The 14932-nt window shown below is 48.3% G+C and overlaps 1 protein-coding gene across 1 annotated transcript in view; it reads left to right on the forward strand.

The window, feature by feature from the left end:
- Positions 1-461: 461 nt before the first annotated feature.
- The window catches only part of LOC147892442 (RAF-like serine/threonine-protein kinase PRAF), a 49244-nt gene continuing 34773 nt past the window's right edge, over positions 462-14932 (forward strand). Inside the window, exons 1-4 of the mRNA XM_087387623.1 lie at positions 462-980; positions 1103-1262; positions 1368-4814; positions 4897-4995. Of these exons, the coding sequence (XP_087243749.1) occupies positions 1119-1262; positions 1368-4814; positions 4897-4995 (3690 nt within the window). The 5' untranslated portion in view covers positions 462-980; positions 1103-1118. The remainder of the gene's footprint in view (positions 981-1102; positions 1263-1367; positions 4815-4896; positions 4996-14932) is intronic.

Genomic DNA, 14932 nt, shown 5'->3' on the forward strand with positions numbered 1-14932 from the left:
TGATTTTCCATATTACCATACAATCACGTCACCCATCTCGCATACTTTTTCCCTCTATTTGCTCAGTTGAAACTGATGCAAATAAAGCAAATCTTCTTTGAAAATATGGTGCTTGAGCTTTGACTCGAGTCGAGAGGTTTGAGTTGCTGGTCCTTCCTACACTCCCAAACTTTGTAATGAAAATTTTCGTCAACCAAATGGGCCAGACGAGGCAGCTTACATTCTTCAAAGAAGCCACCAGTCATGACTGGCCATGGCAACTATGGCATCTAGGGTGTTTCTTGTTCTTGCTTGTGAAACGTTGGCTATGCAAGTGTGGTGGACTTAAACTAACTTGGGATGTGAAGAGGCAGAATCATGTGCAACTGGGGTAAAGGTTAAGTGAAATGGCTAAACCCTATGGGAACTCGATAAGTACTAATAAGACGAAGAAACAATATAGATTATATGATTGTGTCTGTTTGGGCGCTTGTCTTGTTACGCAGCTGGCGCTCCCTCCCTACAAACATGAGATCTAGATTGCTTTGTGTGCCCTCGCATATTGGTATTTGCTTCCACCAGCACAGATGTGATAGTATGCAGTCCGCCTCCTAGCTCTTGTCTACATCGGTATACAGTGAGCAAATGGAACGACACAGATTGTAAGGAGCTTCTCCAAGTCGGTTAGTTTCATGGCACGCACAGAAACTGATTGAAGCACTTCCCAACACAGAATCTCTGGTTTATGGATCGATTTTTTTCCAATCATGGTAAATGCGAGGCCGTCCACAACGATGATCGTCAGAGAAGTCGCTTCCATAGCTGTGCTCGACAAGTCGGTGTGTAAGTATTGCTTGGAGGATCGGGAATGTCCGGATTGGCAGCACAGAATTGTTCCCAACGGGAGGCCGCTCGAAGATCGCTTGATGACGGACAGGGCATCGCAATCGATTATTTGATGAGAATGGTTGCGCCAGGCCCTCAAGATTTTGATGCCTCAGGTATGTCTCCTCCTGGTTGGTTGGGTACTCTGTCATCCACAATACCCTCCTTTGCATCTGTTTTTTTCGGAAGAGCTTTTGTTATGCCACGAAGCTGATTTAATACGCGATCATTCTCCCAGGATCTTTTTTGAAACTATGATGCAGCCGGGTAAACTTCACCAGCCTTTTGGGGAGCTGCCAGATTATCAGCAATATGAAGATTTCGCAGGGATTGTTGGAAACGCCCGTTTGGCATCGGGAAGTCTCTCTGAGGCGTCTGTTTCAGCTGCTTCCGAAAAGGTAAAGTTGAAGGCATAGATCGGTTCTTTCTTCTTGCGAGGACGATGATTTTATTAGATTTTTTGACTTCAGATTTTCCTAACATGAGGAAATGTGAATGTCCAGCACGTCGAAACCGTCTGTCGGACATGCTCGTCCGGAAATAGCTCCTTGGGAGACCATCCTGGTCCCCGAGTCAAATTCATGTGCAGTTTCGGGGGCAAAATTCTACCGAGACCTGGTGATGGAAGGCTCCGTTATGCAGGAGGCGAAACGCGGATACTTTCAGTGCGTCGCCATACAAACTACATTGATCTTATGCGCAAGATGACGCAGCTTTATGGCCGAGCTGTTTTGTTGAAGTACCAGCTTCCTGATGAAGACCTTGACGCACTTATCTCTGTATCGTCCGACGAAGACGTCGAAAATATGATGGAAGAATACGACAAGTTGGAAGCAGGCGAGGGCTCGTCCAGGTTGAGAATTTTCCTATTTTCCCCGACTGAGTACGATGTGGGCCAGTTGAATGATTCATCAGACCCAAGAAACACAGATCAAAGGTACGTTGATGCAATAAATGGGATATCCGTGACTGTCAGCTCTTCAAGTAATTTGATGGGACTTGAGACGTCGGGTGCCTGGAATGCTTCTGGGATTCCAGAAACTGTGTCTGTTGCATTGTTGGCAGCCCCAGTTCCTGAGACGTCCTTAGTGCAGTCAATGCACGTGGTGATGCCTCAAGCCAACAATCCAGTTTCGTCAAGGAAATTTTCCTCACCCCCATCTGCCCCGTCCTCTCCTCCAAAATTTTCACAAACGTCTCAGGTCAGGCAATATGCTGTGCCAGATATTTCTTCTCATTTTCACCCAGATCAATTGAGCAAGGCTCCCGCAGTGCGACTGGATGGGAACCACCAGGAAGTGGAAGGTGTAAGATCTGCATCGTCTTCTGTTGGTTCCCAGCAGGGCCAGCACAATAGCCCTTATCAAACTCTTGAAGGCAAGAGAGTGACCGATTCACCAACAAAGGCTCAGCAAGAGACAGTGCTGGGTTTTGGAAACACCCTGGATCAATTGTATCGAATGGAGCAGTGGCGCGTGGCAGATGCCAGAGTAAATACTTTTGGTATTATGCCTGCTGTTGATTCCTATGGCAGGATGCCTAGGGTAGCCTTGTATAGTGAATTGATAGCTCAGCAAGATCCGCATGTTGAAATTGGGGTGCCTTCTTTAGCAACAGATACACGGTTTGAGAATCAGGCTTTTGTTGCTCAGAGACAATTACAACCGCCCCAGGCAGTGTGGCAGCAACCCGCAGAAGCTCATTGGGAGGGTTACGGAAGGATGGATCCAATGCAGCAGGCTGCACCACCAAGTTTGCAAGCTCAGGAGCAAGCACTGACTCACTATCAGCAAGCTTTCTCACAGTTATATCCTCATGCCGGTAGATTAGGTCATGACATGGTGGCATTTAGACATCCAGAAAACTCTCTTCAACAAGAGGATGCTTTGACTGTGCAGTTGCCTCACAAATCTGTTGCTTCACAACCAGTCAATCAACCAGGCCTGGGGGCAGTCTCAGCTCCTATTTTACATGTGGGTTCTGCTCCACCCTCACCCCGTGTTGTATTCCAGGAGAACACAATGAAGTACAGTGGGGGTCACCAGCATTTGCCAGCCTTCCAAGGTGTTACTGGAGGTTTTGTGGACCAGCTGTACGCGGGGACAACAGTGCAACCTCACAATGAATATGCGAATAGAGCCTTGAAACCTTCAAACATGCCTCTTGATTCTCAACAACAAATGTTCTATATTGAGAACCAGATTGCTCCCCAACAGGTGTCTATTCCTTTTGCAAACCTGGAGAACTTACCCCAGGAGATGAATGATTATAGGAAGCATGAGCTGCTACAGTTGCCAACCTATCATACTGGTGGGTATGCAGGGCCCATAGCACCACCTTACCCTGGCGCTAGCACTCATAAAGACGGTTTGAGATCCTTTCCAGAGCATAGGATTACAAGGGTAGAGAATCAAGAGCATCTGGAGGATCAATTTGTGGCTCAAGATGGTGGTCAGTGGATTTCGAAAAAGACGCACAATGATAGCGAGAACACACTAGAAGGAAGGGTGAGGGTGGGTCAGGTGAATGCGGAGGGATTGAGTGCAGACTTTGGTCCAAGTGGAAATGCTGAGAATCTAATAGTGGATGGTCCAACTAGACTCATTTTACAATCATCCTTTGTAGGTGCAGCAACAAGCGATATTCAATTAACTTCCCAAAATATTAGTGGCCAGTTTGGCCCAGTTGGCAGCACTTTGGCTCCTCCAACGGTTTGCGTGATTCCATCTGCTGTTTCAGAGACTTTGCCAGCTCTGGGCAAGTCATTATATTCAGAACCCTCACAGCCACCTTACTTGCTGGGGAGGTTGGAAGGTGATGGCCTGGCAAAAGAAGCTCCTGCAGTAGTAGAGACCAAGATTTTGGATGCATCAACATTTCGCTTGGCTTTTAATGGTACATCAACTGGAAACCCTGTTTCAATTTCTACCCTTCAAAAGCCAGACGACAAGGTAGATGTCAGTTCTCCAGTGCAGCCGGGCTCTCCGTTGGCTCTCTTCCGCTTTAACAGGACACCAAGTGCCAGCAAAACTGAGTCTTTATTTTTGGCCAAGATGGAGGAGGGTAAATGGATTGGGGAGCTTGAGTCTGATCTTCCAAGTAGAAAGGATGCTGGTGGAGGACACTTGAGAGAGGATGCATTTGAGAACACAGCTAAGCCCATAGGAGAGGGTGAGCTGAGTAGACTTGCAAGCAGTAACAGAAGTACTGGTTCAGGTGACCCAGCAAATTTATCCGATGCACTCGTTGCAAGCAATAAAGGAAGCAACAAGAGTTTGTTTGATGTTGATACCTTTGGATCTCCTTATGCTCATGTGCAGACTATGGTATCAAATAGTACCTCCTATGCTGTTCATCTAGGTACCTTGGCAGTGGGTCTGGATGCTTTCCCAACTGATGCAACTGTTTTCTCTCAAACATCTGCTTCCAGCACCGGCGGACCATCATCGCCTAGTTCTGCAGTAGATGCATTTACATCTTCCAATGGTTTGAAACAATCTGTAAAATATTCGAATCATGGGAGTGATATTCCATCGGGAAGGGAAGATTCAATAGAAAGTGCTCGAATGAGAGGAGAGATAGCTGTTATAGATAACACAGGGCTGACCAGTGCACCTGGTGCCATTTTTTCGAATTCTATGCTGGTTTCAGAGTGTATAGAGGAACAGGGGCCATTTCCGAAATTTGACTCAGACTCTATGCAAGAACCTGGAAAAATTGATCATGGAGATGATGACATTAAAGGGGATTTAGAACATGTTGCAAAGACTGTAGCTGCTGCAGTACTCCAACCAACTCTCTATCCATCTCCAACTCTATCTATGCAAAACTGGGAGGACTCATTGGCAAGTGCTGAATTGGAAGAGCAAAGTGTTGAGAAAAGCTTGCCCATTGATAAGAGCTTAGATGAAGCAAAGCTGCATATCGTTGAGAAGGAAGTAACATTTCAGGTGAGGTTAATTAATCTCCCCTTGTCAAAAATGGCTTTCTCGATTGAGCACGACATCTTCTTACCTTTTGGCTCCACCTTAGGAAACGAAGAAAGAAGCTGATGAAGAGGGGATCAGGGTGAATATGTCAACGAACCTTGCTGCCAGTGCAGAGGTTGAGGCTATTTCTCGTGGCTTGCAGGTGCGATCCCCCTTATTGTCTGCATGCACCCCCCCTTCTTACCCCGCCTCCCCTTCTTCGCAAAAGAAAGGGAGAAAAACATTTGCTGCATAAGTAACATCTAAGGAAACATATGTGGGAGAGGAAATATTGCCCAGCCAGCAGGCTCTGCATGGTTTGAAACTTGAATTTCCCACAGTACTAGGTTAGATCTCTCCCTGTGGATTTGATGAAGCTCTGCTTGTTTAACTGCAGTTCTCGCCGTCCTTTTGTGCAACAACCCAAAACTGAACTTTAGCTTTCCTTTTGTATAAACCCAACCCACATGTGCACATCCCACCGACCCCCACACCCCCACACTGCTGGAAAACACACCTACACTTGCCTGTGGCATAGCCTAGCTAATACGACATGTAGATAGAAGTAAGTCCCGCAATGACCAACTAAGATAGCAAGACACGTAGCACGGAAGATATGAAACGGTACAACCCCAGTTACCTTGCTTCAAGACTTGTGCAGATACAAGAAGATATAGAAAGCACTTTCAGATCAGAGAGAAACACAGATGTACAGCCAAAATAGATCTCATCTATAGATGTAGAATTCCGTAGAAAAGAAGGTTTAAAAGTATACCCACCTGCAGCAGACATGTGCTGAGGTATAGCAGCAACACGAGCTCTGTTTCCTGAATCCTCTGCAGCTGAACCCCTCCTGGATCACCACATGCCTCTTGTAGGCTTGCTCTAGGGTGAGCTCCATAGCAGCTCCCTCCTGCTCACACGTGTACTCTCCTACCTACCTATGTACCAGTGGAGCCCAATCTGGATGAGAACTGCTACAAAACTGAACCTAGGAATGCCCCCTCAATGGGGCCTTTATATTGCTAGGAAGCCCTCTGTCTGGCTGACCAGATATTTACAGACTGGCCACCCCATCAATCTGCCAGACGATCAAAACAGGCCCACCTGCAAATTTTTCCACAAACTGCTGACTGCAGTCTGTAAGGCTGCCGTGACTGAAATGCAGCCTCTTCTACATATAACCGAGCCCTTCTGCTGGTGCCTTGCACTGACTGTTTGCCAGCCAGTCTGCACACCTGCCAACCTGCAACCAAGAATCACATAAAAGCCACTTACTAAAATTTTGGTTTAAGAAGAAGCCATAATAAATAGACATAGCCAAAACAATGTATTCAGATCCTTAATGTACAAGACAAAGTCAGGAAGCAAGGTCGGAATTGTCATATTTCCAGCCTGTTAGGTTCCTTCCAGGACCTGTAAGGGCCCTGCCATGTAGGCGCCCTGTTGCTGGCTCTGTACCAGCCCCTCCTACTCTCTGAATGGGCCCATGGCTGGGCATCTTTCAGCCCCACAGCCAGCCTTGAAGATGGCCCTATTCACAGCCCTAATGGAGGACTGTAGGACAACAAGCTCTGGTGGGTTTGGTGGCCCATGTGGCTGACGTCTGATTGCTGCCCATGTGGGCAGTCTCTCTCACTCCGGCCCTACATGTGCCTTGTACATGTAACATGTCAAGCCCTGTTGCCCTCGTTTGGGGTTCACAGATGGGGCATTGGAGACAACAAGAAGTGCCAAGTCAAGGGATTGGCACCATTTCTTTCACCACCAACAAAGGTGCATAAATGATATTATTTGATGTCTTTTATGGTTCAGATGTTCGCAAGAATCTCCTTTAAGCTTGTGCTTTGATGAGCATAAGATGGAGGTGGAATTGCATAAATGATACTCTTCGCTGTCTTTTCTTTGCAAGAATCTCCTTTAAGTTAGTGCTTTGCAGATTCATAAGGTGAAAGAGCTGAGCAGGGATTTCATGTGGGGGATGGTGGCCTGGCTCACGGAGGGAGGCCATGCCTTTGCGATCGACCCTATCACGCCGGCTTACAGGATACATGGACTGCAGGTTGCCCGAATTGAGAGCTATGGACCATGACGCAGTTCAGCCCACCCGTTCACGCCCACCAGCTCTCTTGGAGGATGGTGTTTGGGAGACCGTCTCTAGCATCACTGCCTGGAATGTATGGGTGGTCAGATGCAGCAGGGTGATGGGGGTCCAGTCGATCCCTCTACGCTACTCTAGTAGCCATCTGGTAGGATCTTCACATTGCGCGCCATTTAGGAGCGTGGTACTCCAGGCTCGAGAGCGACAGTCGAGAAGCGGGAGCGGCTTTGCCAGAAATTGCCGGCATGAGTTTTCTACACCCTTTCCGCGAGGGGTATTCGTTGGGCATGTAGACCTGTTTTGGACTCTCTATAGGCGATGAGCCGTGAGCTCTGGAAATGGATGGTTGTTCTTGTAGTTGGCAACCATTTCTTTTCTTTGTTTTCATCAACAGCTCCTATTGGAAGCTGGTTGTATGTTTTTTTCAAGCATTAAGACTTTGAAGCAGTCAATGTTGCCATCAGCTTTCTGTTTGACCTTATACACCCATTTTGTGCCTATAGCACACTTGCCTTCAAGCAAATCACACAACTCCCAAGTGCCATTTGCATGAATGCACTCAAGTTCAGCTCTCATGGCATCCATCCATTCTTTGCTGTCAAAAGCATCCTTCTAACATAGAGGCTCTTTATTACAAGCAGTGGCAATTAAAGCTACAGCCAAGAAATTACCTTGCATTTGTTTGTTCGCATGTCTAGTGCGGGCTGGTAAAGGCTCAGATTGCTTGCTATCCCTGAGAGTGTCCAAGGCCAACGAGGGACTGATTTTTGCCGTCTAATGACAGCCCTCTCCTCTTCAACTGCCTGCTCAATAGCATGGGGATCAGTTGGAAGCATATCAAGCTGAGTAGGGCATTATGCTCTGCACTGGCTGTTCTGAATCTATAGGTGATTGGAAGAGGGGCAGCAAGGAATCAAAGTCATTTGAGGCCTCAATGGATGGCTGTTTTTTGCAATCCAGCCAAGGTAAAGGCATATTCTCAGCATAAAAAACATCCCTGCTGATGATAACCTTGCTTGTGCTAGGCTGATACAGCCATTTCCCTTGCTTTCTGAGCTGTAGCCAATAAATATGCATTTGATGGCCTTGTCCTCAAGCTTATGCCTCAGTTGAGATGGAACATGTGCATATGTCAATCACCCAAACACCTGCATATGTGAAGTAACAGGATTGTAGGCTGTGATAGTTTCAATGCCCGAGTGGGTACTCTGTTGAGTACATAATTGGAACACATGATGGAATCCAAACCAAAATTTGTTCGGCAAAGACTTGCCCTTCAGCATGCATCTGCCCATCTCCATTTTCTTCTCTGCAAGCCCATTTTGCTGTGGTGTATATGTCGATGAATGATACCCCAGGCTGCTAAAAATTCAGAAAACTCACAGGACATATACTCACTCCCCTGTCTGTGCGGAGAGCCAAGAGTTTCATGTTCAGCCATGGCAAGAAAATGTCTAAAACATGAGAAGACATCTGACTTGTCTTTCATGCCATATATGCACGTGAACCTGGTGAGGTCATCCACGAATATGGAAAAGTATAAGTAGCATCCAAGTGATGCTGTCCACATCGGCCCACATACATCACTATTTATGAGATGCAACTTTCTGGCTGCACCAACTTTCTCCTTTGGAAATGAGAACTGCACATTTTGCCCACCAAGCAGCCCTCACAAACATGTTTAGTAGGTGCATGCATGGCTGGGAGTGCAACCACCATATCGGCTGAGTCCATTTCCACCAGACTCTTGTAATTGAGATGCCCCGATCTCTCATGCCACAAGCGAGAATCTGAAATTACAGATTTTGATACCAAGTTTGCCTCAATAGCTGGTTGTTTTTCATAAACATCAAGGTGGTACAGCCCATTGGAAAGTGACCCAATAAGTACAATACAATCATTGTACCGGTTGTCATACACGGCACATTGATAACTGTGAAAAAGAACTCGAAAGCCATTCAAGGAGATGACAGAGACAGAAATGAGGTTCTTTTTTATCCTGGCACATATAACTCGTCCAAAAGTGTAACTGTATCCCTTGATAATGAGATGACCTCTACTTGGACAATCGCTTTTCATGGGATAAGATGCATTGTTGGCACATGTCACTGTGCCACCATGTGGAGCAGCCCCAATGACTGAGAGAGATTTGCAGGAAGTGATGTGCTTAGAAGCACCACTGTTAAATACCAATTTGACTCAGAATCTGAGACAGACAAGGCTGTAGCATGCTTCTCTGGATGGTAGTGGCATGTTACAACAAATGCCCACTCATGATGAGCAATGTTTGCTGCCTTATGAATATGCTCAGGTGCAGCAAAGGAATTTGTGACAGCAAGGCCTGTTTGCTGTTTTTCCTTCTCTGAAGCTCTACACTTGCGGCATTCAGAGATGTCATGACTCGGCTTCTTGCAATAATTCCATCACTTGCTGTTTTTTCTCTTCCCATCTGATGGGGCAGAAGTTGATGAAGGTTCATAAGTCTTGGGCTTGCTGAAATCCTTGCCCCCTTTGCCCTTGCCTCTACAATCTATAGCAAAGGCTTGATCTGCATGAATGGAGGCAGCAAGATTGGTGCGGCTCTGCTCCTCTTGCAGGAAAAGGGAAACAAGCTGATTGAATCTGTAGTGGTTGGGGCTACCCATGGCCAGTAGCCTCAGTGTCGCAGCGAATCCTTGGTATGAGTCAGGGAGCCCATCAAGTGTCATAGACACTACCTACGAATCTGGCACATTCTCATCAACATTGACGAGCTGCTCTCTAAAATCCTTAATTTTGGTAAGATAGGCATCCATTCTATCTCTTTGTTCATCTTAACCGTATCCAGTTGTCTGCGTAAATAGCAACCCGGGCCTCATTGCAAATCTAATAAAGACTGGCCAAATGTATCCCATGCATCCTTGGCTGTCTTGCAAGATTGAATGTGAGTTATTATCTCCTCTTGCTGTTCATAGCAATCATTGCATGTGCCTATGCATCTCTTTGATCCCAATGAATCTGTTTGGGTGTGGGAGGTCTGCGGCAAGCAGTGCAGGAGTAGTGGTCGATGAACCAGAAGTGGTTGCGGTGGCAGTAGGTGCTTGTGATGGAGAGATAGGTCTAGTGCCCTGCAAATGTCAAAGCCTCAAGGCTATCACTGCAAAGAGCTGGCTGCTCAAAGTATTTGGCTGCTAGCTGCAAATGTCAGGTAAGAATTGACAGCAATTTCTGCAAATGTGAATGCTAAAAGTGGCTGCTCATGTACTGAGCAAAATGCACATCTGTCTTAAAAAGTGACCTGGAAAAAATAGTCCAATCAAAGGACCCCCTTGCAAAGTGCTGTCCTGCAGCTTTTGACTGGCAGATCCTTAATCTCTTCCACCATCTTGAGTGCCTCCAATAGCAACTAGAGCAGCACCGGTACTAGTAGAGAAGGGCAAGGCGCACTCTCGAGCATGTAGTTGCAGTCCAAATTTACAGGATTGGAGCTGCAAGGACATAAGTTCCTTCATCTCTTGATAGGCAGAGGTTGAGTACTTTTTCTGCTCAGCCTTTTGGCTTTTGGAGTGTAAAGGATATATTCTTTTAATGTCGTGATGATTAGCATGGCAGGCAAGCATGCGGTGGAACGCTAGAGCATCTCAAGCTGTCGTTCACCCTGGAGCTGTCCTTCACGCTATCGTTCAGAGTGGACTTGGAGCTCTCGTTCACGTTGCTCGTCGTTGCTTGTCGCTCACCCTGCTCGTCGCCTCTCGCCCATCGCTGCCAACTTTGCGTGACTCTCCCGTTGCTACCTTGGAGGCTGCTTCAACGTTGCTGCTGCTTCCATAGCTCCTCCCTCTGTCACGTTGCTGTTGTGCAGCCTCTAGCTGCTGCCATGCCTCCAAGAAGGGTGTCGCGGGAAAGGCCTCGAAGAAGGCTGATCAACAGAAGAGGAATGGGGTGGCTGTTAGGGGTCGCATGTTGCTCTTGGAAGCTTGGCTGATCACCATAGCCTACCTTTCGTCACAAAGAGGCTTTGGAAGGCTGGCTGGGCACCAATAGCGTAGAGGAGCGTTTTGCTGAGGAGCATTGCTGCACGCACGTCCGATTGACTAGTTCGGGTTGGACGAGCGTGGAGGTGTTGTCTACGTATGTTGGCTGAGAGCATAGCTGTTGATTCGTGGAGCTGATTCGGCTACTGGTACTTATTCGTGGAACTGCGGCGTAGAAGACTTCGTGGAGGTAGAGATCGTCGCCGTCCGTTGCCTCTCCATTGCTCTGCAGGAGTTGACGTGGCTGACTGTGGTTAGGGTAATCCTCGTTAACTTAATTGTAGTTAGTTAACCATGGGTTGGTTGACCTTGGTTAGTTGACATTGGTTAGTTGAACCAGTACCCAGTTAGCCTAACCTTGGTCCAGTCAGCCTGACCTAATCAGACCAGTTTGGTTAGTGTAACCAGACTGGGATCAGTCCAGCTACTGTGGTTAGAGCTCAGTTACAGACTAACCAGACCAGAGCCAGTTAGTTTGGTTAGTGTAACCGGTTGGTTACTCATCTAGTTACTGTCCCAAAAAAAGAAAGAAAGGAAAGAAGAGACAGTTGCAGAGACAGTTTTTGCCTTCAAATTCCACCCATCTGTCAGTCTTTCACTGTCAGAAAATTACAGAAAATCTGAGATTTGCTGAGTATAAAAGTTGCACGCCTTTGCATAGAAAAAGGGGAAATCAGATGCATTTTCAGTGCTTTCTGCAGCAGCTAGAAAAGGGGCAATAGTTGAATGCTTAAGCAACTTTGGGGGTTTTTGCATTGAGTTGACAGCCTGACACTGGCACGAGTTGTGAATGCAATACACCTCTTGTGGTATTCTTCTCAGGAAAGAAAAGGCTGATTGCTTCAGTTGCATACACGGTGAAAACTCATGTTTCACTTTGTTTGGACCCATCGGCTGTAGTGGAGGGTATCCCTTTGTTCTGCCTTCCTTTTCACACAGCAGCGGGCTAATTGCTGTTTTCTGAAGATCAAACATGACAGTGACCTTTGCTCTGGCAAGAGGGGCTCAAATGGCAGCACCTTTGACTTCCAATACTGTTAAGGTTTTGCTTTGTCCGGAGGATAAGCAACAGGTCCAAAGTGCAATGGAGGCTCTTTAGGATAGGGCCCTGGTAGGCCAGATTGTTGGTCTCACCCCCTTGAGGCGACAGATTCGGAATTGGCTTCAGGTGAATTTAGCCCTAGGAGATGATATCCAGGAGGTCACCATCTATGGGAGAGGGGTCTTCCTTCTCCAGCTGAGCTCTCCAGAGACCACCTTGTCACTTGTGGAGCAGAGCCCTATCTTTCTTGGTCCTCATCTGGTCTTTCTCTTCCCTTGGTACCATGGCTTCACAAAGGCTGACATGGACACGACTCATCGTGTACCTCGCTTCCTGGTGACGCTCCACTTCTTGGGGCTCCCGAAGGAGAATAGATCCATTCTCCAGTCCATCGAAGGATGGGTCGAGCCCTCTCAGTGGACTTGGACCAAGGTTGAACACAAGAAGCCGAGCAAGGCAGCCCTCAAGCATTGCGGGTATCGGGCTAGGGTCAGAGAGCACGAGAGAGCCCGATCGGCGATCCCTTAGTCTCAAGAGAAGCTAGCAGAGGTTGCCCCTATGGAGCAGGAGGAGACTTTCTTCGATCTCCCAACTGAGCTGCAGGCACCAGTAGAGCAGAGCGCCCAAGTCCCTTTGCAGCTAGCGCCTGGAGCCACTGCTAAGCAGGTCTCGGTGGACCCTCCATTGGGGCCGCCCCCCTCCTGACTCCCCCGCCTTTGCCCCTCCCCTCAGTCCCCCCGTCCCCTCCCCCTGATCCTGTAGTCACCCGTACCACTCGCCCCTCCCCCTCTTGCTCGCCTCCCCTCCCTGCCTCCTGCAGCCCCCTCCGCCCCCTCCGTTACCCATCTTCCTTCTCTCTCCAGACGTGTGCCTTCAGGCAAGGGGGTGCCAGAGTCCTCTTCCTTGCAGCAGGCCTCGGGCCCCTCTTCCTAGGCACAGCATAGTTTGGGTGCGTCGTCCTCCACGTAGTAGAGCTTAGGCGGTCTGTTTTCGTAGCTTCCAGGTCCCAAGCCTCGTCTAGGACAGCCTCTACCTAGAGAGTTTTGGCGGCTAGGACCGTGGAACTATCTTGAGATCCCTGATAGATACCCGATGGCTCTAGAGGTGTCTATCTTGATTTTGCAGCCCCGAGGAGGCTCTATAGGAGTGTTTGGCTCGCGGTCGCACCCTTTCTTGGGGTTTCTCTTCATGGCGTCTGGAGAGGAGCAGTGGACTCCCTCATTGTTCGACCTTATGGTGCAGCAGCAGATGTTTGACATGATGGAGGAGTGGTATGCCCCCAGGGGAGGGAGATGTGGGTCACCCACCGCCACTTTTCAGCTTGGCTTCTCATCTGACCGTTGGGAGCTGGGTGTTGCAGTCTGTGTGCTTCACCTGGGACCCGAGGTTCAGCTAAAGCAGGCCATGTCCCCTGGTGTGACACCGTACTGACACAGATTACTCTCCATCTAAACCCGCATCGAAGTTCGAGAGGTCTTAGGTTTCATTACAGGCTCCCACTCATAGGTGAGCTCTATTCTCCACTCCCCCCCACCTCCCCATGAGTTGAACCATGGTGAGTTGGAACATGCACGGGCTTCACGAACGTGCGCGTCAGCAGCCGCAGCATCTGTTACTTCGACAGGAGTTGTAGAGGGCAGTGGTTGGGTGGACAGTGGACTTCCTCTTGATCCAGCCGCATATGTTTTCAGCCGTAGATGTTCGACGTAGACGACACCTCCTTCCAAGGAGAGGCCTCGAGGTATGGTCCCCCGCGATTGGCAGGAGTGGGGGGGTCTGCATTCCGGTGCCCCAGTCTGTTGGAGCGGATGTGTACGATCAGGGCGAGCTCATCCCAAGCAGAGCAGTATGGATGGGTTTGAGGGTTGGGGACTCCAGGATTGGGGTTCTCAATGTGTATGTCCTAGCTTGTAGACAGCAGCGACCCCCCTTATGGAGGCGGTTGACGAAGTCCCTCCCGGATGTGGACTCGTGGATGTTGGAGGTGACTTCAACAATCTGGAGTTTGAGGAGGACAAGCGTTGGGGTGCTTCTTATTCCAGGATGCTGGCTTCGAAAATAAGCACTTGGGAGCAATTCATTTTCTCGATCTGCGGTCGGGACCCTTGGAGGGAACCGGAGTTCTCTAGGTCTCCTGGTAGTCTCAATTTCTCCTTTAGGCAGCGGCGGCATGATGGTCTACTTGAGAGACTAGATAGATTCTATGTCAGAGATTGGGCCATGCACAAGGGTGGAGCCACCAGTATTCTAGCAGGGACTACCCTCTCGGACCACTCCCCTATTTGTAGAAAAGGGGGTAGGGGCAGATTTAGAGAAAGGGGGATAGACTAGCAGAAGGGGAGAGAGATAGGGGAAGAAGGGAGGAGAAGGGTAGGAAAGAGAAAATGTGGTAGGAAGAGGGGATAGAATGAGAGGGAGTAGGGAAGAGAGAGAGAGATTGAGTGAGCGTAGGCAGGAAGGAGGAAGGGAGAGTAGATAGGATTAGATGTCACATCAAAAAGTACATAGTAGGGGGTGGATGGAGACTTATATAGTCCCTCCACATTTTCCACCTAAAGGGCCTCTAACTTGGCCTCTTTTCCCCCTTCATTACAGCCATCCCTTCCCATAGAATTTCGCCCTCAAAATTTCATATGCGGGCTGTTAAATAGGTGCAGCAAACAGCAAATAATAGTCAGCCTGGTAGGAGATAGGGGTTGTCCTGGACAATGCTCTTTGGCTGCCATGAGTTCTCATCCTCAGGGAGTCCCTGCCATTTGATAAGATACTCGGTGTAGACTTTGTTTCGGAGTACGTGATCCTGAAAACCCATGATGCGCTCCGGGACATAGAGTATGTGGCCCTCCTCATCCATAGGTGGTAGCTCAGGAAGGACTTGGACATGCTGTCCGACATGTGGCTTCAGCAGGACACATGGAAAACATTATGAATCCAGGAGGTCCTG

Source organism: Dipteris shenzhenensis, chromosome 16 (assembly GCF_047967505.1).
Source record: "Dipteris shenzhenensis isolate YYH24624 ecotype China chromosome 16, Dip_SZ_1.0, whole genome shotgun sequence".
Lineage (NCBI taxonomy): Eukaryota > Viridiplantae > Streptophyta > Polypodiopsida > Gleicheniales > Dipteridaceae > Dipteris > Dipteris shenzhenensis.